This window comes from Acomys minous, assembly GCF_964271855.1.
Source record: "Acomys minous genome assembly, chromosome: 5".
Classification (NCBI taxonomy): domain Eukaryota; kingdom Metazoa; phylum Chordata; class Mammalia; order Rodentia; family Muridae; genus Acomys; species Acomys minous.
The window spans coordinates 94051112-94076218 of NC_140494.1; the positions used below are offsets into that span (position 1 = coordinate 94051112).

Consider the following 25107-nt stretch of genomic DNA (forward strand, 5'->3'; position numbering starts at 1 on the left):
GGTGTTGCAGCCTTGTAGTACCATGCCTTGGGTGACAAAGGCAAGGAGATCAGAAATTTAAAGTCATCCTTAGCTGCAAAATGAATTGAAGGCCAGCCTTGGCTACTTAAGGCCCAGTGAAAAAGAAGAAAAGGAAAGGAAAACACACAGACAGACAGACAGACAGACAGACAGACAGACACACACACACACACACACACACACATACACACTTACTTGAAAAGTATTTTAAAATCTAAAGGGAAGAGACTGTTGGCTCCAAACATTACTGTGTTTGAGTTACCTGTCGCCTTTACCAAAAGCCCTTATTTTAAACCATTGTACATCTATGAGAATTTTATGACTCGAGGGTACTAGGAAAAAAAACAGATGAAATTACTCCTAATTTAATCCTTTAAGTCACTATATTTTCCTAACCAAGACCCACACTGCTTGTCCTAAGTGCACGTACTGTTGTACTGTTGAGACAGTGCCCAGAAGCCATGTCCCTGAGGTTCAACTGTCTTTTTCATCTTTGTCTCCAGTGCCTGCCTGGTGCCCACAGGGTCAGTGGGAGATCGAATGAATAAAGAGAACAGATATGAAAACAGACTGTGGTGTAAAACCCAGGACCAGTATTCATTGTACTGTTTATCCTGCTTTTAGCATTAATTTTAGACTTAAGGATCATCATTTCTCATATAAATATTCCCTTATACTCTTGTAAGATCATACGCAAAGCAGAATTGGACTTAGAATGACTTGTGGTAGTTCTTGAAGAAATCTTACTCTAGAGGGCCACGCTGAAGTTTCTGTGCTATAGTGTGCAGTTGGCTGGTTTGGGAGAACATGAACATACATTAACTATCATGTGAAATAATACTCTAGTGAGTGTTACCGGTACTTTTTGGTCACTTATTTTTATGAAAACAAAATAATGTATGCCTGGAAAGAGCATAATAATAAAGAAATACGATCCTCTGCTTGACATGATTTCTTCCAAGGCCAGTCCTGTGTACACAGGTGACCTAGCTTGCCTAATGAGAAGTGCGTGCGTGCATGCTGAGGCTAGAGGTCAATGTTGGATTATTTCTCATTTGTCTTCACTTTAGTTTTGGAAGCACTCTCTCAATGAAACTGGACCTCACTGATTAATCTAGAGTGGCCAGCTATTAAGCCCCAGGGTCCCCATCTCCTCCTCCCCCTCCTGCCCCTGCCCCCCCCCCCATGTTAGGACCATAAATGTGGACCACTGTACACAAGTTCTGTGTAGTTGCTGAGGATGACACTCAGATCCTTATGCTTGTGTGGTAAGCACTTTAACCCCTGAGCTGTATCCTCAGCCCCATGAAAAGCTTCTTTCATAAAGAGCTAGGCACTGGGGAACGGTTCAGTGAGGATCCAGAACCTATGTAAAAGCCAGACGAGCCAGCATGAACACCTGGAACTCACATGCTGCTGCAGGGAGACGGAAGGTAATGACAGGAGACTTCCTGTAGCTTGTAGATGAGTTAGTCTGCATATGCAGTAGCCAAACAACAGGAATGTGCATGCGTATGCGCACGCACACACGTACACACTCACTCTGTTTTCCTAAAAAAAAAATTCACATTCATTATTCCATTCATCTACATATATGTCTAGAGCAGGTGACAGATTTGTAACCCTAACTTTGTTATTTTATGTGCAGTGGTGTTTTGCCTGTATACATGTCTGTATAAAGCTGTGCGATCCCTTGGAACAGGTGAACTGTCGTGTTGGATCCTGGCAATTAAACCTAGGTCCTCTGGAAGAGTAGCCAGTGCTCTTAACTGCTGAGCCATCTCTTCAGCCTTGTGTAACACTAAATTGTATTTCACTACTAGTTTACAGAATAAAAACCAAAGGCACTGAGGCTATTGATAAAACAGTATTGGGAATAGGACCCAAGCTCTTAAAAAATGACTTCATATTTAGCACACCAGATTTATTCCTAAGAAACCCACAAAAATCTCCTAACTTTCCTCCACTACATAAGACTGCCTCTCTCTCTCTCTCTCTCTCTCTCTCTCTCTCTCTCTCTCTCTCTCTCTCTCTCTCTCTCTCTCTTCCTGAATGCTTTAGAGGTAGATGTACAAAGCTGAAAATGAATACAGCTCCCTCCCCTATTAAGTGACTGGCTCTCAGCACACCTGCAAACTGATCACTTACTGATTTTGTACCTATATCAAGACAGTCATTTGTGAGTGCTGAATGCCCAAAGTTAGAGGAAGCTTGTTTCCATTTTTCACCTTGGAGAATTTGCAGTCAGGAAGGGGGAATGGTATACAATCAAGAAGCACTTGGACATGATTCCATCTTGTGACCATATAGACAGAGTGCTGCAGCTGCCTTGTGGGCATTCAGTGACGCTTAAGAGTGATGGCTGAACCTGCTAGAACAACTCTATATGGTGAAACAGGTTACGGAGAGGAGTTGTGAAATGGCTGTTGTATTAAAGAGTGGGATTTCAGTTGCTCTAGAATTGTAAAACAGAATATAAGGTAGTCAGTATAAAATTTAAAGAACCTTATGCATCTGGCAAAAGATGATGTCATATATTGCAATAATTTAAAATATTGATTCTGCCCTTACACTACTTGCGTTAGAATCTAATTTCCATCATTCTTCCTCCTTGCCTATACATGAACTTGATGTCTGAAGATGTTGTTTTTCTACTATAAAACGGGGGTAATACTAATACTTTGTCCATATTTGAGAATTAAATGAGTGTGCATCATAGATTTGGTGAGATGGGCTTATCAGGGACAAGCTCTTGCTGTAAAGCCTGATACCTGAGTTTGATCCCTAGAATTCACATGGTGGAAAGAAAGAACCAGTTCTCTTAAGTTGTCCTCTAGCTTCCACATGAATCTCTTGGTGTGTTTGTACAGGCACATGTGGGAGACCACAAGAAGGGAGGCAGCAAGGAAGGCGGGGGAGGGAGGAAAGAAAGCTAGTTTTAAAATGAAGTGCTGGTACAAAGTGCTCAGTGCTATTTGCCGCTGCCTTTTTATTTTAAGCACAGAGACTTTTGGCTTTTATCTGTAAAATGTGATATCTGATAGGATTTGAAAGATGGATTTCATGACTCCAGCCAAAGGCAGGAAAAGCAAGATATCATTGCAATAAAGAAATGACATAGCCATGCGTTGTAACTGAAATTCAGTAGTTCAGCTTGTCTTACTAACACACCTAACCTTCCTCGTTTAGCACTTGGTATTTCTCCCTTAATATAGAGTCTCTTAACAGACCATGCAGTGTCCCTCCAAGCACTGTGCATCAGGCGTTTTAATTGACACTACCAAATGCCCAATTAAGAAGTCTTGTGCTGGCCAATCTGCATTATAAAACGCAGGATGCCGACTCCAGATATTGTCGAATTTTAAATGGTTGCAGAAGTTTATCACATAGTTTCAAACTTTTGTCCTAGCCCATATGCCTAAAATAGCTATCCCTTTGCATTGGCTGAGAGGTAAAAGCAGCTTGTTTAGGAGCGAAGTGGTACAGCACTTGTAAGTAATTATGTTGTTGGGACAAGCACTTAACTTTGTGAAATCTGCTGTGGATGACATTCGAGTGACTGCTGTCTGTTTATTTTAGTCTGTGGTAGTGTGGAGGTTAAACATTTGATCTAAATGAGCCTGCAGTTGAAAACTGTGTGAATTGTGATTAAACAGAGCCAGGCCAGAAGTTACCAGGCTTAGATAACAAGATTTAATAAACAGATCATCTTCTTTTTTGGTAACAGACTAGTTGTTTGCTCTTTGGTTTATGAATTTTATTTTGCTTATGAAAACTAGGATGTTTTGGGTGTCACTTTGGCTGCACTAAATAGCAGCAATAATCTTATCTTTAAAACTGTCTTCAGTGCCCCAGGTTCTTCAGAGCTGCACAGCATTCATCGAGAGGTATGGCATTGTGGACGGGATATATCGCCTCTCGGGCGTTGCCTCCAACATCCAGAGACTTCGGTAAAACTCTATGGCGTTTTCTTTTTTATTCTTATTTAACTTACCAAATTAAAATTATTTAAAAATCAGTAGCTTTGATAGCCATGATTATCAGTAACATGGTTGAGATAAACTAGGAAAGAGAATCCATGTTATTCTCCAACTAAATGATATCTCATCTGTAGTGTCCCAACACCATGCTCGCTAACCTCCTCAGTACATCAGTAGTATTTTATCTCTTTGAAATGTTGGAAGGAGGCCGGTGAGATGGCTCAGCAGAGAAAAGCACTGCCAAGCCCTGTGGTCTGAGTTCCAACCTGGAGCCTACATGGAACGAAGAGTGCATTCCCAAATTGTTTTCTGACCTGCATGCTTATGCCTTGGCAAGTGTGTCAAAATCCAAAAGTAATATATGAAATATAATGATATAAAGAAAAGAGAGAAAGTCACTGATGTTATAAACCTTTGGGGCTAGAGGTTTCTGTATTTTAATATTAAAGTTGTGTTTTTAGTTTCACATGGATATCTGCCAAAAAGATAACCTGTTGTTACTATTGAAGTTCCAAATCCTGGCTTGTTACATGTAATAATTTGAAGGAAACTGCAACTATGAAGTAGAGGTGAACATTTTGGGCTTCTGCTCTCTGTGTGCTTTCTTCTCTTCACTAAGTCAGTCCTTGTCTTCTGTCTGGGTCAGTCATGAATTTGATTCTGAGCACGTCCCCGACCTGACAAAAGAGCCTTACGTCCAAGACATCCACTCTGTGGGCTCCCTCTGCAAGCTGTACTTCCGAGAACTCCCAAACCCTCTGCTCACCTACCAGCTGTATGAGAAGTTCTCCGTAAGTACTGGCTGGCGTGCATCCTCTCAAGGGGAGTTTCACTGTGTTTTTATTCAGAATGTGTTTTGGTTTAGTCTCATGTGAGAATTACTTTTGAGCTGGAAAGGACTCCCTGAACACACAACAGTAGTCAAGTAACCTGGGTCTTTGAAGTTTTCAACCTGTTGCTCTTTTTATTCTGGCTGAGGGCCACTGACTTAGCACGCATGCCATTAAATACCATTATGTATTTTGACAGCAGCAACTGAGCACCATGGTGCGTGGAAGCAGTGTGCCTTCTTGGTGTTGTGTCACCGCTTTGCCCTGTGCTCAGCCGCAGAGTGAGATTGCAGGTCAGGATCTTTCATTTGCACTGGCGCAGCTCACTGGTCTGTTGCGTTGTGTCTGTTACAGGATGCTGTTTCAGCAGCAACAGATGAAGAGCGGTTGATAAAAATCCATGATGTCATCCAGCAGCTCCCCCCACCACACTACAGGTAAGCCAGGACTTGGCAAATGGATACTAGCAGCCAGAAGCAGAACTTATATTAGGTACATATGTGGCTCATATGTAAATTATTCTTTCTAGTAATAGAATCTATAGTGCTGTCTTTTGGTCACAATATTTTATTGGTTTTAATCTCTGTGCAGTTAGGGATCCATAAATGTTGTAGATGGCTAATAGGTAATGTGTGTATGTGGGATGTGTGGTGCGTGTGCGTGTACGTGTGTTTGTGCCTGTCTGTCTGTCTTCCTGTGTGTTTGTATATCTAGTTTAACTTAAGTTTAAGTCAATTATTTTATTTGTATAAATATTCTGCTCAGTTATTTAATCTGAGTGTGCACAGAATTGTTTAAATAAATAAGGTGAAGAAAGATATTACAGCTAAGTGGATTTTTCACTGTGAAAGCATATCAGCTGCCCAGGTCCTGTTCTGGTGCTGCTGGAATTGCTCAGGCCACTTTTCGGTTTGTTCATGTCTTGCTTCTATGCTTTTAAACGTTTAGGCCCTTTTTTGTTTCTGCTGAAAGTAGGATAGCAAAATATCTTGGTCTAGAAACTTAGTTTTGTGGAAAGTTCATGTTAAATGATACTTACACTTAGTCAATGTGTGTGCGCGTATGTACGTGTGTGTGTGTGTGTGTGTGTATGTGCATGTGTGTGTGTGTGCGCGCAGGCACGTGCACATGCATGCATGCATGTTTCTATTTTGCTTTCAGAAACTAACAAGCCAGTGAGCTCCACATGCTGTAGTGTCTGTTTCAGTTAGCATGCTGTATTTCATTTTTCAGAACACTGGAGTTCCTGATGAGACACCTGTCTCTTCTAGCAGACTATTGCTCCATCACAAATATGCATGCAAAAAACCTTGCCATTGTCTGGGCACCAAACCTGCTGAGGTAATTTGTATTTTATTTATGAACTTTAAAGAATGTATTTTCTTGGATTTAAAAAAAGCTTGCATTATGTATTAACATCCTTCTAAGGGAGCCAGCTATGCATTAGCTAAGTGGCTCTAAAAGCAAGACTCCTCCCACCGGTGTCTCTGTAACTTCTGTGCTGGAGAAGTGTGCCTTTGGAGACCTGCCTTCACAGCTCTGAAGGAACTGTTATTGACCCCACAGATCAAAGCAGATAGAGTCGGCCTGCTTCAGTGGAACTGCAGCTTTCATGGAAGTGAGAATTCAGTCTGTGGTTGTTGAGTTCATCCTCAATCATGTAGATGTGCTCTTCAGTGGCAAGATCAGCGCTGTCATGCAGGAAGGGGCAGGTATGGCTCACACCAGGAACAGGTTCCTAAATGAATGGAAAACTTTGCAATTATTATTTCATATAATAATCTCTGACCAAGTCTGTTACAAACCCAACAAATTGACAGTGTCTCTATATAGTCAATACTACACATCAGAATGTTATGATGTAAGTTCATTACACAGTAAAGATATCTTGCTCTAGGGCTGGAAAAATGGTTCAGTAGTTGAGAGTACTGGGCTCCACTTTCACAGTGCCCAAGTTCTATTTCCAACACTGTTGAAAGATTATTAATATTTAATATTTAATTATTATTTTAGTAAGATCAGCAGTTACTCCATAACCAGATTTATAGCCAAATAACCACACAGAGAGACCAGGATCTATTTAATTAGCTTATAGCACAATGCTGGGCAATAATTACTCCATCCTAAACCTCCATGCTAGTATATTTCCTCCCATTTGGATTTCCCACTTTATATTTGCTTTGAAATTATTTCCTAGGCCTGGTTTAATTCTCCTGATGTTTTCCAGTCTTCTCCTTCCTTCTCTTCCTCTTCCCCTCACTGGATCAGCATGCCCCACCCTAGTCTCTGTTATTATTCAGAATTGGCTAGTTTGTGGGGTTTTGTTTGTTTGTTTGTTTTTTGTTTTTAGCAATACAGAACAAATGGTGACATGTTTACACAAACTTGAAACAGAAGACACTAGAATAATGTCTGTATTGATCCAGATAGTGGGTGGAGAAATCAACATTTGAGTGACCGAGGGTAAACTGTGCACAGTCTACTAGAACATTATGCCAACACAGCACCCACACGGTGGCTCACAACATCTGCAACTCTAGTTCAAAGAGAGCTAACACCCCCTTGAGGCTTCCATGGGTACTGCATGCAGGTAGAGTACAAAGGCAAAACACCCATACATAAAAAATAATTAAAAGGATTTTTAAAATTAAGAAAAAATATGTTATCCCCCCATTATTAGTATATAAAAGGTATGAGACAGAGCAGAAAAATAAAAAAATCCTTCTAAAGCAAAAAATGACTGAGTTGATCTCCTTTACCTTGTACCTTTTAAGAAGAGAAAATAGATGATTACAGAATTTCATTGTACTCTAGAATGTCACTTTCTATCTCTCATTAAGTATAAAGCACTGTGATATTTGTTATTGAAAACCCCTGAAGAGAAGTTGAAATACTGTGACTACATAGAGAGTGAAGGTGGACAGACAGACTGATACACATGTGTAACACTGACGTCATTTCTTTTCCTTCTGAAGCTTCTCTGTCCAGGCCCAAGTCCCTGCTGGTCTCTTCCCCATCTACCAAGCTGCTTACACTGGAGGAAGCCCAGGCAAGAACACAGGCTCAGGTCACTTCTCCCATTGTGACTGAAAATAAGTACATCGAAGTAGGAGAAGGACCTGCTGCACTTCAAGGGAAGTTTCATACCATAATTGAGTTCCCACTTGAAAGGTAACGTACTCTTAGCAATTGTTTTAAACTATAGCTTCATAGCTGTACATGATAGTTTGCTTTAATTTTGCTATTTTATTATTATATTAAAGTCTGGGGCAGTTCTAGAAAAAGTTAATTGAATATAGATAGTTAACCCTTTATAAGGACCAATGAAAATTATTCTTGTAAAACTTTATAACAATGTAATAATTTTTAAAAAAGAAGCTAGTTTTACAAGAAAATTGCTAATAAAAATAATATACATTTGCTGTGTGGAGTTGGCTTTACTCTCTGAGAAATGTTTTTTAGGAATTTAGAAATAAGTTGTGCTAAAACAGCTTATTCAGAAAGAGTGAATGGGCAGTGGCTTCTGACACTGGTTTCTGACTAGCATCAGAGTTGCTGGTGACTGAGACTTGTAAACCCCCACCCCCACCTCAGCCCAGACCCACCTGGTCAGCAGCGGAATGTGGAGCCTCCTGTGCAGTTCTGATGGTTGCAGATGCTGTGCAGCCCAGAGAGTCTGTGAGCTTGATGCAACGCAAAGCTGAAAACGTGCATGAGGCTTTTTGTTTTATTCGACAGTTTTTGGTTGTCATTTGATTTCAGGAACTTGAGCAGTAGTGAGAGGGTTGCAGTGTATCCTCTCGGTGTCTCTCTGAGCTGATGCCCTCACTGATTCCCTAAGGAAACGCTAATAACAGGCTGTGAGTCCCTTACAGGGTTAAGGGAAGATAAGTGTATGTGCGAGTTATTTTGGGTGCTCTGCTGCCCTTCGCTATGCTCATAAATGTAAGGATCTTGTTTCTCTAGATGAGGTAATGCTAATAAAACCTCAGAATTTATTCTTGTTCATTTTTATGTATTCTTCTACCTTTTCTTTCTGGGACTAAAAAGCCAGAAGTTGACACTTAGTCTTTCTTTGTCATTTCTGAGTTGATCTTGAGAACCTTGCTTTTAGATTTACTCAAAAATGTCTTTACTGAGTAGTGATTCAAAAAGCAGACATTAGAATGTAGCCCAGCTTGGGTTTCATGACATCCTCATTTCCTCACACAATTTCACAGTGTTAAGGAAATTAGTTGAACTTCTTAGGTCTTCATTTAATCAGCTTCTTTTGTGGTTGTCTACTTTGAAAAGACGTTCTCACTACATAAGGTAGGTGGCGCACTTCCTGCCGTTCAGCCTATGCTGCATTCCTGCCCTCCTTCTGTGCTCGGTCTCTCCCCTCACCTGGTTTCTTTATACTGTCTCATTTGTGGAGCTTTAACATCAGTGTCGTCTTACTTTTTTTTTTTTTTTCAGATTGTGAGGTATAAGTGACCTTTGTGGAACTATTGCTCATGTTACACATTAGCTCCCGTGTCCTGTAGAACCGCATGTACAGTGCACCACATGGAAGGGAGAAGGCTTGTCTGCTGTTCCCCTTGTGCCTCCCCAGGCAGTTTTGTTTTTCTACCATTTGTTCAATTGCTCTGTAGGAAAGGATAGAGCCTCCGTTATCTTAATATTTATAAACTGTTTTCTGTTTCGTAGAAAGAGGCCTCAGAATAAGATGAAAAAATCTCCTGTTGGCAGCTGGCGTTCCTTCTTCAATTTGGGGAAGTCATCTTCTGTCTCTAAGCGAAAGTTGCAGCGTAATGAGAGTGAGCCTTCAGAGATGAAAGCCATGGCTCTGAAAGGTGAGCGCCCTCTGCCTCCCTGCGCTGCTGCAGCACACTGCCTAGGGCTTCTGGCCCTCCCTGCTGTCCTCCGGTGCCTTCTCTGTGTGTGCCCTCCTCATGCCATCACGACACCGCTCACTGTAAAGCCTGCGTAGTTGTGTGGCACAGGTGGATTATCTTCATGTCTGATTATCACGAACTCATAAGATAATACAGACTACATGCAGAAAAACCAAGTTTCTAAGAAAACTGAATAGATTTTACACACACACACACACACACGCGCGTGTGCGTGCGTTAAAAATTAACAGTGCTTCTGTATTGTAGCATAGCTTCTATATTGCTGGTAATAAGCAAATACTATATGTTATTTATTGGTTTTGATCTTTAGTTTTACAGATTTAAAATCTATGTTTTAGCATGCTTTCCAAGGTTATAGCTGTTCTAACCATAACATTCTCTCTTGAGTGACTTGCTGATGGGGTTTTGTGTTACATCACATAGGTCTATTAGTGTTGAATAAATTACTCTTTAAAATCATTTTTAAAAACCCATATTCTGGTAAGAACACCTCCTTAACCTAGAAAAAAAATAGCATTTTTCTCTGAGAAGTAATGTTAGGCTTATTTACATCATTCAATTTGCAATCATGAATTCGGCACATTAGATATTTTGATAGCAGGCTATGCAGAAAGAAACTTAAGGTAGTACCCTGCCTTCAGAGTCTAACTGGAGAGTCATCTGTGTAAGAAAGTGACTTCTGGTATGCACATACAGCTGAAGTAGAACTCTACGTCTGGCATCTTTGGCTGGCATTGCCCGTTCCTAAGGGAATGGGGTGGTGGTCAAGAATGCTATTTTTAAGTAATATTATGTTATGTGTGTGAATATCTTGGCCTGCATTTGTGTGTATACACTCCATGTGCTTGGTGCCCATGGGGTCAGAAAAGAGCATTCTATTCCTTGGAACTAAAGTTACAGGTAGTTGTGAGCTGCCTGCCCAGTGGGTGCTGGGAGTCGAACCCAGGTCCCCTGAGGATCAGCAGTGTGTCTAACCACTGAGCCAACCCTCCAGCTCCAAGAGAGAGAATTTTCACCTTGGGAGTTGAAGGAAGTACAGGTCACCTGATCTGTAAGGAGACTAAGAGCCCTGTTTCAGGCGATGAGAGCAGGGTGGGAAGAGGAGCAGGTTAGAGAAAAGAGATTTTTAAAGGACTCTAAGAGAAATTGTTGTCCAGGGGCAAAAACAGGAAGAGATAGTTAAGAAGGTTGCAGAGAGCATAAGAGACAGCTTAAAGTATCTTCAGTTTAGAGTGCTGGCTACCAGCAAGTCAGAAAGATGTAGGAGTTTGCAGGTAAGATTAATGTATTCAATTGAAATAACTTGAGTTTCCTGGGGCTGCCTTTATAAATTATTACAGATTGAGACTGGGAACCCAAAAATGTTTGGTAACTCAGAGTCTGTCAGGTGTCAGCCCCACTGTGGTCACTTTAAGTTCTCAGGGAAGATTCCCTCCTACCTCACCTATCCCCTTATGGCTTCTGGCATCTCTTGCAATTAGGTAGCATCACTCCATCCTCTGCCTGCATCTTTATAGGGCCTTCTTCTCTGTGTCTCTTTGACTTGTACTTTTACAAGAGTATCGTCGTTAAGGATAGGGACCACTGGAAAATGTCATCAGAGGGGCTGGAGGAATGGCCGTGGTTGAAAGCATTTCTAAAGACTAAATTCAGTTTCTAGCACCTGTAACTCAAACATCACCCTCTTCTGGCCTTCTAGAGCACTGGCACACATGTGGAATACACTCACAGGGACACGTGCACATGAATAAAAATAATTTTAAAGGCTACAAGTTGGTTTTCAGGACACAATCAAGAAAAAAATATTTTAGTTCACTTCTGTGCTCACATTCATAGGCTTTGGGAACAAGTTTTTTGTTTGTTTTGTTTTATTAACATGGGAAACAAAATAATACAGCACTTTACATAATAGGATGGTAAACTAAAAACAACTGTCAAGATGCATTGCTAGTCACACTTGGAAATACAAACATTGTTAGGAAAATCACCAAGCACTTTAACTTCATAGTCCATAATAATCATGGGTTTTATACTATTTGGTTTTTATTGTTTAGGTGGCAGGGCAGAAGGAACCCTCCGCTCAGCCAAAAGTGAAGAGTCTCTTACTTCTCTCCATGCAGTTGATGGTAAGACTAAAATGTTCCATGATGGATTGCATAAAAGAAGGTGCACACAGCAGTGTTTTGAATATGTGCTTAGTAAGAAGACTATGAAATATCACCTCCAGTAGTACTGGTGTTTATTAAGTACGGTTCAGTTATTTTACTATGGTGTGGTATTTTTTGGCATGAATGCTATTTATATAAAATGGCTGAAATGTTTGAAAGCAAACATATTTTTCAGTGCTTAAAAGTGAGTATTACTATTTTCTTTAGATTTGGAAATGGGAGCAGCTTTGAGACTTATTTGTTAATTATTGGTGGGTGGTCTTCATCGATCAAAGGCCATTAGCAATTGGAGCTGGCAACTTAAGATGAGTCTGCTTCCTAAGGGGACCAACATTTGGCAGATATTGTAGGGAGGTGTGGTTACAGCATAAGTTGAAACTGAGAATCAAATTTTATGAAAGCAAGTGTTGTGCTAAGCTATGCTTGGGCTTACTTGAGAAGTGGAAAGCCTGTTTCATTTTTTTTTTTAAAGTGGAAGTATTTTAAGTGTGTGAATGGAGCGCTTTACTAAATGCATGTTAATATTGTCTAATTATGAAGGAACATTGTTTCTTTTTGTTTTGGGAACCATAAGAATATTTTCCCATAATAAATAACCTTTTGTTACTGTTTAGTACCCAAAGTGCTATTTTAAGTGATGACTTCTACCTTACAAGTCATATATGAGGCGAGTGATAAATTTAAACATGAAGAAAATGATGAAAAGCATGCCCAAAGTCACACCAGGAGTCAGTGTTGAGTGTGTAGAACAGTCTAAGAACCCCTTGCCTTTTTTTCATCCAGGTCATAGACCAGTGCACTCTTCCCTGCTTTGGCACATGTACCTGTTCATTAATATTTTTAATAGGAAGTTCTATTACCACAAGTGTGACTGATGTTTGTACACCAATTGCCAGTTTGTGGAAAAAAATTAAAAGTTGCATTTTTCTTGCCCTATGCAGTGTGACCACTATCTAGATGGGTGACTGATCACTGGTGTTGTGTGTCCTGTGACGTTCATGCTTTGACATTGTTGTCCATTTTTCCAGGAGATTCCAAGTTGTTCCGACCTAGAAGACCCAGATCCAGCAGTGATGCTCTCTCTGCCTCTTTCAATGGGGACATGCTGGGGAACCGCTGCAATTCCTATGATAATCTGCCCCATGACAATGAGAGTGAAGAGGAAGTGGGGCTGCTCCACATTCCAGCTCTTGTGTCTCCTCATTCGCCTGAGGATGTTGACTTGAGTCCGCCAGACATAGGAGTGGCCAGTCTGGATTTTGATCCAATGTCATTTCAATGTAGTCCTCCTAAAGCTGAGTCAGAGTGTCTGGAGAGCGGTGCTTCCTTTCTGGACTCCTTAGGGTATACCAGGGAGAAACTGAGTACCAGTAAGAAGGATGTAGAAGCAGGTGGTAGCCAGTCACAGACTCCAGGCAGTACTGCAAGTTCTGAACCTGTGTCTCCAGTCCAGGAGAAACTGAGTCCGTTCTTCACCCTGGACTTGAGCCCAACTGAGGACAAGTCTTCTAAGCCATCTTCATTTACAGAAAAGGTTGTTTATGCTTTCTCTCCGAAGATTGGACGGAAACTAAGCAAATCTCCTTCCATGAACATATCTGAGCCCATTTCAGTGACTCTTCCACCTCGGGTGTCAGAAGTCATTGGTACTGTCTCCAACACTGTAGGTCAGAATGCATCACCTCCATCTCGGGACAAAAGTATGGAAGAAAGAGATGTCATAAATAGATCCCCCACCCAGATAGTAAAAATGAAAACAAGTGAGAGAGAGGCACAGGAAGGCTGTGAGCCTGAAGGACAGCCCCTGGCGCAGGGGGCAGCTGAAGACGTAGAGTTGCCAGGGAAAGAGGAGCGGCCTGTCTCGAGCAGTCAGAGCAAGGCTGTGCCTTCTGGACAGAGTCAGACAGGTACCGTTTGTTCTCCTCCATTCCTTCTCTACGTTAAGAGGGGTCTTCCATCCTGTGTGCCATCTGTGCCTTTTGAGAGAGAGCCTTCTCCACAGCTAGGCTAGAATCAAAGAGAATGTTTTTCTAAATGGTGCTGAGGGCTCAAAGCCCTAAACTAAAACAAGTCAAACAAAACTCCCCAAAGGGCCCATGGTCCTGCTTCAGACCTTCACAAAAGACTCCTTACCTCTTTGGATAGTCAGAACTCATGACTAATTTTTGCACAACTGTGTAGCTCTTGATTCTGTTTTCTCTTCTAATGCATACCATATTGTAGCCTTATATGTTAGCGAGCCAGCCTACTCCGTCAGTGTAGAGCTGTTATCACAGTCTAAGCACTGGGAGCTTGCACTCTAAGTGGCCTTTTCTAAGTCCGGTGGGGGCCTGCTTCCCCTCCACCCCAGTGTGTAGCAGTTCAAGAGGAGTTTGCAATCTTTAGCCACTATGTTAGTTTTCCTTTTGAGCCAGATGTGTTTTCAACAGCATTTGCATGTGGGATAGAAGATCATGGATTGCCATTTTGAAATATGGAAGGCACCTGTTTTTAGTGATCACATGGGGAGTGTTTGGCTTTCCATGTAGGGTAACATAAGCTACCTTTTGATTCTAATTTTTTTTCCCAATTTCCCAATAGGAGCAGTTACCCATGACCCCCCTCAGGATCCCGTTCCTGTCAGTTCAGTCTCTCTTATCCCACCACCACCGCCTCCGAAAAATGTCGCCCGAATGTTGGCACTAGCATTAGCTGAGTCTGCACAGCAAGCCTCAACTCAGACACTGAAGAGACCAGGGACTTCCCAGGCTGGGTGTACTAGTTTTGGAGACATGGCAGTGCTTACATCTGAAGAGAAACTGCCTAGTTCCTACTCTAGTGTTACTCTAGATAAGATCTATTTCCAAACGGACCGGCCAGCAGAGCAGTTCCACCCGCAGATCAATGGACTCGGAAATTGTCACCAGCCTCTCCCAGAGACAGCAGCTATGGGAGAACCCACCCACTCCAACACAACTGACTCTGGGGAGCAACTCCACCAAATAGACTTAATAGGGAATTCGCTACATCGGAACCATTTATCTGGGGACCCAGAAAAGGCTAGAAGCACTACAACTCCCTTAACAGACTCAGAGAAGTCTGATGATCATGGAAGTTTCCCTGAAGACCAGGCTGGGAAGACCAGCATGTCCACTGTCTCCTTCGTGGAGCAGGACCAGTCTCCACTTCCTTTCTCCAGTGGAGATCAGCCCCTCTCTTATCTTGGTACCAGTATGGATAAACCCCACCATTCCTCAGAACATACAGACAAACCTCCCATGCCCTCTACTTTGCCTAGGGACAAAGTCCACCCTCTTTCTGGGTCCCCTGAAGAGAATACCAGCACAACCACCATGGCTTATGTGATGGCAACTCCAGCAAGAGCTGAAACAAGTACCAGAGATGCCAGCAGGGTCGTGGCTGAGCAGACCACTGCTGCTGATTTTGTGGCTGCCACCCTTCAGCGCCCGCACAGAACTAATCGTCCCCTCCCCCCACCTCCTTCCCAGAGGCCGGCAGAGCAAGCACCAGTTGTGGGGCAGGTACAAGAAGCACCAAGTGTAGGATTAAATAGTTCCCACAAGGTAAGATGGAGAGGAAGTCGGTGAAGTAATATATTTTTTCCAAAGGTATGTCATTTTTCAGTCAGATACATTTCAAGCGGCAGGTTTCCACAAAGTAGCCACTGTTTGTAGTTGGAGAGCTCTGCTTTTGCCTGGCTGTTGGCTTTGTAATAAAGACAGAGCAGCCCCTGGTGACTGCAGCTTAACCATCCTTGCTGTGTTTCCTTCCTGAAGCACCAAGTTTCTTCACAGTGAGACCCTGACAGAGTGAGACAGAGTGAGCCCCAGGTATCAGGGCTACCATGGTTGTTTTCCTTTCCACCTCCATCACTGATCACTGTGACTGCGGGTGAGTCATGTGACCACCCTGTGACAACCCTTCACGTCTATACCCTAAAAGTACTTCATTCTCCAAGTGTTTAAGGGTTCTTCTCACAGGCTTTTCAGAAGTATAAGGAGTGATAATATCTTGGAATTTTTGATGTTTTCTTTCAGCTGTGTCCAGCAATGTTCCATAGTTAAATACTGGCTTTGGTAAGGAAATGTTAAGATAGAGAGTGCCAATGTGTTTTTCTAATGTCTCCTTTTAGAAAATAAAAGGGCTGCAGATTTTGTTGTAACCTTAAGCCAAAAGGAGTTAAAATTCTAGTCCTTCCTGAAGGATGCTGTTTGTAGCACCTACTTGTCAAGGACAGTCCGTGGACCCACAACAGCATGGGCTGAATGCAGCAGCAGTACGCTCCAACTTGCTGCCACCCCAGACAAGGCACTCTATGACTCTTCCCTGTATTTGGAGGTTTAAAACTGCTCACTATGTGGAACTGAGTCACTCTGAAACTTCCTCCAGCTGGTAAAGTCAGCTGTTTTTAGTAAATAAAATCTTGGTGTTGAGACAAAGCTTACACCAGTAGGCAGGATGTTTATTTGTAAGCCCAGCATTGTTGTTTGTCTAATCCTGTGTTTGGGTTTGCACATTAAGATACCACTGTGGGCAACCTTTCCTCACATGTAAAGCCTAGCATGGATTAGCAGAAACTGCACCTTTCTCCACAGGTAATAACATACCATGTTGCCACACAGATACTCTTTTTCAGGCCATGGGGTTAGGTTCAGTGTGACTGCAGAGCTTGAGAAAGTTCAAACTACCACCCAAATAGCCTGGGTTTGCAAATTATAAATGTGTTAGCATGGGGGGTGTGTCTGTGTGTCTTTGTCTGTGTGTTAAACAGCAGGCTCTAAACATCATTGTCTTTCAGCAGGTCCAGGGAGTAGCTCCAACTCCAGAGAGGCCACCTGAGCCTCGAGCCCTCAGTGATCCCGCACCCATCTTTGTCAATGATGGCAGTGCAGCTGCCCAGTGTCCTATGGCTGTTTCTGCACTCCAACCAGGACTGCCTGAGAAGGTACGGGAAGGCACCAGGGCCCCACCACTCCATCTGCGAGCTGAGTCTTTTCCTGGCCATTCCTGCGGCTTTGCTGCCCCAGTTCCCCCAGCAAGAACAGTGGAAAGCAAGATGGCTGCTGCCATGCACTCCAACACAGCAGATGCCAACAGCAGCTCAAATTACCATTCCTTTGTCCCTTCATCAGCCTCAGTGGATGACGTGTTGCCTTTGCCACTCCCCGTCTCACAGCCTAAGCATGCTTCTCAGAAGATAGCCTATTCCTCCTTTCCTAGGCCTGATGTCACCACTGAACCCTTTGGTCCAGAAAACTGTTTGCATTTCAATATGACTCCAAACTGCCAGTTCCGTCCCCAGAGTGTACCTCCACACCACAATAAATTGGAGCCACACCAAGTATATGGTGCCAGATCAGAGCCACCAGCCTCCATGGGTCCTCGTTATAACACCTATGTGGCACCAGGAAGAAACATGTCTGGACACCACCCCAAGCCGTGCAGCCGAGTTGAGTATGTCTCTTCTCTGGGCTCCTCAGTTAGAAATGCTTGTTGCCCTGAAGACATTCTACCTTACCCCACCATCCGGAGGGTACAGTCCCTCCATGCACCCCCACCTTCCATGATCCGCTCTGTTCCCATTTCACGGACAGAAGTTCCACCAGATGATGAACCAGCCTACTGCCCAAGACCCGTCTACCAGTATAAGCCATATCAGTCCTCCCAGGCCCGCTCAGATTATCATGTCACTCAGCTCCAGCCTTACTTTGAGAATGGACGGGTCCACTATCGTTACAGCCCTTACTCCAGCTCCTCGGGCGCCTACTACAGTCCTGACGGGGCTGTGTGTGATGTCGATGCCTACGGCACGGTCCAGCTGCGGCCTCTCCACCGCCTGTCCAATCGTGATTTTGCTTTCTATAATCCAAGGCTACAGGGAAAGAACTTGTACAACTATGCTGGTTTGCCTCCACGCCCACGGGCCAACATGACTGGCTACTTCTCTGGTAATGACCATAATGTAGTCAACATGCCCCCCACTGCTGATGTAAAGCACACCTACACCTCATGGGACTTTGAGGACATGGAAAAATACCGCATGCAGTCCATCCGGAGAGAGAGTCGAGCTCGGCAAAAGGTGAAAGGGCCTATCATGTCACAGTATGACAACATGACACCAGCAGTGCAAGATGACTTGGGAGGGATCTACGTCATCCATCTGCGTAGTAAATCAGATCCTGGGAAAACTGGACTTTTCTCTGTGGCAGAGGGGAAAGAGGGGCGGCACCCAGCCAAGGCAGTCAGTCCTGAGGGGGATGACCATTTCTACAGAAAGCACCCAGAGCCCGAATTTGACCGAGCCCACCATCATGGAGGGTATGGCAGCACACAGGTAGAAAAGCCATCGCTACCACAGAAGCAAAGCAGCCTTAGGAACAGAAAGCTTCATGACATGGGTTGTAGCCTCCCAGAGCACAGGGCGCATCAGGAAGCAAGCCATAGGCAAGTATGTGAATCAAAAAATGGACCACCTTATCCCCAGGGAGCTGGCCAGTTAGATTATGGGTCTAAAGGGATGCCAGACACTTCTGAGCCAGTCAGCTACCATAACTCTGGGAAATATGTCACGTCAGGGCAAGAGCCTCTAAGACTGAACCACAAGGAGGTGAGGCTCTCCAAAGATCTGGACCGTCCTCGAGCCAGGCAGCCACCTGCCCCTGAGAAACACTCCAGAGACTGCTACAAGGAGGAAGAGCACTTCACTCAGTCTATGGTTCCACCTCCCAAACCAGAGAGGAGTCACAGCCTAAAACTCCATCACACTCAGAACCTGGAGAGGGACCCTGGCGTGCTCTATCAGTATCAGACACACAGCAAGCGCCAGAGCAATATGACTGTTGTGTCCCAGTATGACAACCTGGAGGATTACCACTCTCTGCCCCAGCACCAGCGAGGAGGCTTTGGAGGGGGAGGCATGGGGGCCTATGTGCCCTCTGGCTTTGTCCATCCACAGAGCAGGACATACGCCACAGCACTGGGTCAGGGGGCCTTCCTGCCCACAGAGTTGTCCTTGCCGCATCCTGACACACAGATCCATGCAGAATGAGCCCTGGGAGCAATAGAGTTGAAGCAGCCTCTGCTGGACAGTGGACTGTTCTATTTTTTTTTTCAATAACCAAAAAGATTTAAGGAAAAAAATGCTACAAAACCCCTGACCACATGAAAGAAGCATAATAAAAGTAAATACCACCTTTCCCCTCCCAATCATTACCGCCTCCTCCATCTATAGGCTGTGTTGTTTTGTCTTTAAAGAGACCTGGGTGATTGTAAAGTGCTGTGCTGAAAGCCTAGTAAAGAAATTCTCACCACAGACCCTACTTGCTGTACAGGGCTGATCCATGAGACCCTGAGGACTGCCTTTAACTCAATGAATTTAACTTTGACCTTTCTTCTCAGTGCTTGCTACCTAGTTCAGAGCAATTTGCCTCTATTTCCTGGTGGGCTTCTGTATTTCCTGCTGTGTTCCCACTCCCTGTAGAGGGCCATGCAGCTTGCCCAGGTGGACTCTCTCCACTCTGCTCTGCTTTCACTATCCCTGTCCATGAAGGAGTTTTAGCATTCTAAATGAGAGGAGAAAAACTCCCTGATCCTTCACCTGTGTCATTTAGACTGCTAGCAGCATGATCTTTAAAAGGAAAAGGAATTAGGATTTTAAACATTTAGCAGCATATCACTGTGAAGTAGCAAGTTCAGCGTGAGCCATATTCTTCATTGTCTATACTTCTTGTCACGTTCCTACCGTTACAGAAGCCCAAGGGCCTGCTTTTTAAAAGCTAAAATTTAAGGAGCTTTCTTTGAAACAAAATGAAGTTCTTATTGTCAGTCAACTCTAGTTGACTAGTGCTTCGGTGTGCTGCTCATCTGCACATCCCACAAGAAATGTCAGTAAGTTCTAGCTAGTACTAGTAAAATAGTCACCCTGTTGGTTCTAAATCCAAGATACTCATTAAGAAAAGACCAGCATGGTTTGACTGGATAAACACAATTTCCTCTGTTTCTAACCTAGAGTGGAGATGCCCTGGGAATTTGTAAAATGCCTACAAATTACCTGTTAGAAAACTGTACATTGTTCGCTGTCCCTGAGAACACAGTCCCATCTCACCAGCTGGCATTGTGGGAGTCACGTGGCTTGGCTCACTTCATTGTGTGGTCACAGTGTTACTGCATTTGTCACTTACACCAGCATTTCAGAATAGTTCCTTCTAACTCTCTAGACATGTTAAACATGTTAAACACCGAGGACTTTCTTTTGAAAGTTGCATTCCTTAACTGGGCTTGGGACAGGGCACCTCTCTAGCCCAGCTTCCCTCTGTGTCCTCGGCCCATCCCACCCTAGACGTTTGAGGCTGGTAAGGCAGTCCTGTGTTTAGAATGAGTTAGATTGGCATTTCATTCCATACATCATAATACTTGAGTTCTGTACATTTCTATCCTTTAAATACTGTGTAGGAGACACAGGAGATTTCATTCCATTTACTGGGTGGTTGCTGCTCTGGCTCTTTAGGGTGGGGTTATCTTTTATTTAGAGCAAAGGAAGAACTCGTAGGAGGCTAAAGTCATGCTGCTGTTACTGCTGTGAAATTGTGAAAGATTAAGTTTATGGCAGTCTTTGTAAATGAGTTATATAATTGCATTTTAAGAGTTTATATTCAGAAGTAAACTTTCATGAACACGTTTATATTTGGAGATAGTCTCTAAGGTTTTCTTTGTTTCCCAGATTGAGCAGAGGATACAGTGAAGTCCAGAGTAGATGCCTGGACACTCCAATCCATGCAAAGGTCTGTGGGAACTTAGGCATCTCCATTACAATTTCAGATCCGACTGATCTGTAGTCAGAATGTCCAGAAACCCAATGGGTACCTCCACCTGGCACACAGATGTGTGGGCAGACACTATTTTCTTTTTTAGCCCTAGTCATCTTTTTCATCAAGGAGGCAACTCATTTCCTCTTGAAGACCACACCAGCCCTGAACACTATTCTTAGCAGCACGGATAGAGGAATAGAGGCTGGTGTGACAGTGAGCCAAGTGGCTTCAGTGACTTCAGGCCTGGCCTGAAGAGAAGTTCTGGGAGGTCTAGGCCATTTTTGATAATTGTGGATTTCTTTGTCACACACATTGTTTACTCCTGAAACTAAAGTCTCTTTTATAAATACTAAGGTTGATTCCTTAGAACAATGTCTTTATTAATAACATCTTATGGGTTTGAAAATGTCAGGAAATATTTTAAATATAGAACAATAATTCAGCTTATTGGGATAAGTACGAAAACACACTTTAGATAAAGTCTAAAGTTATTTACTGTATGTAGCAACAGCCTTAACATTGGATTCAGCTATTTGAACAGCTTTGCCCACACGTTTCTCTTAATACTTTTCGGGGCAGAAATTGGATGGTAAATCACTGTGAGCCAGGTTACCTCAGTGTCGTCCACCTTGTGTGTGACTTCACAAACACAGGAACTGAATGTTGTTTTCAAGTGTTGGCGTGGAGCATTATGGTCAAGGAAGTGTAACTGCCTTACACATTAAACATAATCTCATCCCACTGGTACTTTTGCAGCCATGTCTCCAGATTTTATCTTTTTGGCAAAATTCCACAGTTGGGTTGGATTGAAGTAGATGTTCTTAGATAGCAGTCTAGGCGCTCAGCTAAAAGCTCCAGGGGCATCGTGTTCTTACTAACAAATCTAATCTGAGCCTTATTTCTTACTGAATTCATTTTCTTTTTAAACATACATACATTCATGTATTTTAAACACTCAGTTTGGAGAAGTCCCTGGGGTAGTCCCAAGGGCAGGGCCTACACATTTCTTATAATAATGAAACATTTTTTTTTTAAATGTAGGGTCAGGTTAAAAAAAAAATTCCAAGACTTAATTCTGTGCAGAGGAGGGACCACGAAGGTGAGCAGAGATGGGGGAGCTGCTTATCGGTTTGAAACAGCGGTGTGTGCATGGAGAAGGGCCCTGTAAAGTCCGTTTCTCTCCGCTCAAGCCCTGTAGCGCACCCATTCAGAATGTTGGCAAAGTGTCACCTGAGCAGAGAGTGCAAGAAAGTAATAAAGAAAGCCGAAGTATGTCAGAAAGTCACTTCCAAATGGTTAGAGGCATGTGATTGTCAGTACTGTGTGTTATGGAAATGTCAAGAATGATGTATTTTAATGTGTGCAAGATAATGTTGGTGTGCACAGAGGGTCTTTTCCTTATCTGATTAGTAGTACTGTTAATGTTCAGAAAATTTTAAATGATTGTTTTGCAGTTTAGATTCTGAGATAGCAAAACCTGATTTTCAATCATGACCTGCATGAAAGAAGCATCCTAGGAAGTCTTAGATCATACTTTTGAGTTCTTTTAATTTATATAGTGGTTTTTTATGTTTTAATATTTTTGTGAACTGGTGTAAATTGTTAATGCATATAAGCTTGTGTATTTTTGTAAATAGTTTTGTGATTTACTTATTACCCCCATGTAAATATTTACAGTCTCATTTCTTCCAAACTTATTTGAAACTGAGTTGTGGGTTTGGGGTTTTGTTTGTTTCCTTGTTTGTTTGGCTGGGGTGGGTGGGTGGGGAGAAGGGATTTTTGTACTTGAGATGGAGATATCTTGTGGTTTAAAGCAAATGTCCCACTGAAAGCAATTCCAATATCAACAGAATTATTTCAGGTTAAAACAGACTTTCTGTGTATGTGTTTCCTTTTTGACTAGGTATGAGTTATGATGAACTAGATTTTAATATCGCACAGCCTGGTGGGTCAGACGGTGTGTCATTTGAGCTACAGTGTGCTGTCTGGCCAGGTTTCTCTCAGCTCCTACACCCATCCTTAGAGCACAGGCCTTCTCTCTGTCTACTCTGGAAAGTCCGAGCAGGCAGTGCCCTGGGGCTTCCCTAAGGGGTCTGCTGTCCGCTGCTGCCTGACACTGAGGACACAGTCATCAGGAAGGTGAACTTGCTGATCAGAATCCTCCAGCGGGGGAGTTTGAATGAGAAACACATGCCTTCAGATTCTTACAAAGCATCTTGAGCATCCTATTTTTGGCAAGCTGGCTTTTGGTACACACAGTGGAAGCAGCATTTCAGAAAAATGGCTTGCTATGGATGTGAGTCATGCAGCTGCCTGGTAGGCCGTTGTTTCATTATCAGCAAGATTTGGGGTCATGGGGGCCTTAGTAGCCAACAGATACTGGTCTTCCTATTGTGGGCTATACGTTAAAGGCTATTCTTGAGAGTGTATTAGGGCTCTGTCCCTTTGTTCCAGCATTAGAGACTTTCTCATACGGTGTGGGTGCCTCTTGCAACCCATTCATGTTGTATATGCTGAAACACCACACTCTGGACTAAGCAGAAAGATAACATCTTCAGCAGACTCTCCAGACCTGGTAGTGTTTCCACGGAAGCAAGCTAGAGAAGATGACAGAAAAGACAGAACATTAACACTGGGAGTTTTTAGTCTGTGTCATTCCAACATCTCATTACCAAGTTTCTTTGATATTGATGACTTACCTCACCAAAATGTGTATTTACCAGGATTTTATGGTAAATAGCATGGTTGGTGTTTGAAACTTTAGTCATCTGTGTTGCTCTAGGAAAAAGAACAAAACTTAATTTTTTCATTTTAAATACCTTTAAATTATTTGTTTTATAATCTCCACCCAGAGTGTGTGTGTGTGTGTATGTGTGTGTGTGTGTGTGTGTGTGTGTGTGTGTGTGTGTGTACACCACAACACAGATATTGACGTCACAGGCCAATTTTGGGGAGGTCAGTTCTTTGCTTCCATCTTGGGAAGTCCAGGGATCAAACTCATATCAGTCTTGGCAACAAAGTCTTACAGAACATATTTTAAACTGCAAACTATGAGGCTGGTATACTTCAAACCAAATTATTGCACTGGCAAAATGGTAACGTAGGGATCCCTTGTGAGAGAGTTGGGATCTGAAATGTCTTTCTGATGCCTGTATCTGCAAAAGACTTAGTCACTGGCCAAGTGTAGGAAGTTTGGAGTTTGAGGAGGCTGCATGTTAGACACATTCCACTTCCCCTGCCAATAGATTTTCTGCCAATAGAAAAATCCTATTGTTCATTGGCCATGTATTCTAACTAAATTGTTGAGTTCCAGGTCAGTGAGAGACTGTCTCAGTGGAGAGTGATTTAGGAAAACACCCAGCACTGACCACTGGCTTACACACCTGCACACACACGTGAACACAAACGTTCTAGTCCATAGAGGACATTTGATGCCCACAATTAATAGCAAGAATATTATGCCAATGTACTGGTCCAAGTATGATTTATTCAACTAATGTTTTACACACACTGGTTTTTGAAAAATCTTGAAATGTCTCAGCTGGTAGTTCTCAAAATGTGGAATCTATAATAGACACCTAGAAAGCTAAAGTGACTAGCAGTTTAACCACATAGGTCTGGAGTCAGCCTCTGTAACCTAGAGTGTTGGTGGCCTCACAGTGGGGTGCTGGTGTCAAGGCCGAGCGCTCATGAAGGCAGCATAGTTGACAGGTCGTTTCTCACTTCAGGAACTTGGGCCCAGTTCATTTACCTATCACATCAGAGCTCACACCTTGGTTTCCCATTGCTTTGGGAATACTGACTGCTAGAGTTGAGATCTGAGATGTTCTCTAAAGGCCCAGTCTCCAGCCTGTTGTTATTAGTGGTAGAGGGTTGAAGAAGTGGAGCCTCATGAAGGAAATTCCTTAGAAATGTGCTTGAGAAGAGGGTATTAGGATACCTGCCCCTTCCTTTTGCTACCTGGCTACCAGTGACTCTTCTACCACACATTTCCATCATGTTGTACTATGACACTACAGGCCCATGAGCAGCAGGCCAGTGAGCCATAGGTTGACCTTCCTAAAGCTGTCAAGTCAGAGCGAACCTTTCCTCTGTATAAATTGAGTAGCCTCAGGTGTTTTGTCACAGTAGTGGAAAGTTGCCTGTTAACACTCAAGCCAGATTTCTAAATAATTTCTCTGACAATGACCAAATTGTAAATTCTCTTTAAAACAAACAAACCACAAAGCAATGAAAGACTGATTGATAATCCCTTCCATATGCTTATACAGTGAGATTTTTCTGGTGTGAGGCATTCAGGTTGGCTAGGAAGTGCATATTTGCTATTTAGCCAAGCAGCTATTTCAGATACTGTGTATGGAAAGCTGAAATAGCGCTGGCTAATGTGTGCTGATTTCTTCTAA

General features: G+C 42.9%; 1 protein-coding gene across 9 annotated transcripts in view; it reads left to right on the top strand.

Moving 5' to 3' along the window:
- ARHGAP32 (Rho GTPase activating protein 32) overlaps window positions 1–22185 on the top strand; it is a 234682-nt gene extending 212497 nt beyond the window's left edge. For 7 of the 9 annotated variants that reach the window (XM_084783262.1, XM_084783261.1, XM_084783263.1 and 4 more), the window contains 11 exons: window positions 3869–3971; window positions 4648–4792; window positions 5186–5268; window positions 6065–6172; window positions 6398–6543; window positions 7807–8002; window positions 9521–9666; window positions 11784–11855; window positions 12926–13804; window positions 14478–15460; window positions 16696–22185. In XM_084783262.1, coding sequence (XP_084639388.1) covers window positions 3869–3971; window positions 4648–4792; window positions 5186–5268; window positions 6065–6172; window positions 6398–6543; window positions 7807–8002; window positions 9521–9666; window positions 11784–11855; window positions 12926–13804; window positions 14478–15460; window positions 16696–18945 — 5111 coding nt within the window. In that variant the 3' untranslated portion in view covers window positions 18946–22185. The remainder of the gene's footprint in view (window positions 1–3868; window positions 3972–4647; window positions 4793–5185; window positions 5269–6064; window positions 6173–6397; window positions 6544–7806; window positions 8003–9520; window positions 9667–11783; window positions 11856–12925; window positions 13805–14477; window positions 15461–16695) is intronic. The other 2 variants (XM_084783258.1, XM_084783260.1) reach the window with 1 other exon arrangement.
- The last annotated feature ends 2922 nt before the right edge of the window (window positions 22186–25107 follow it).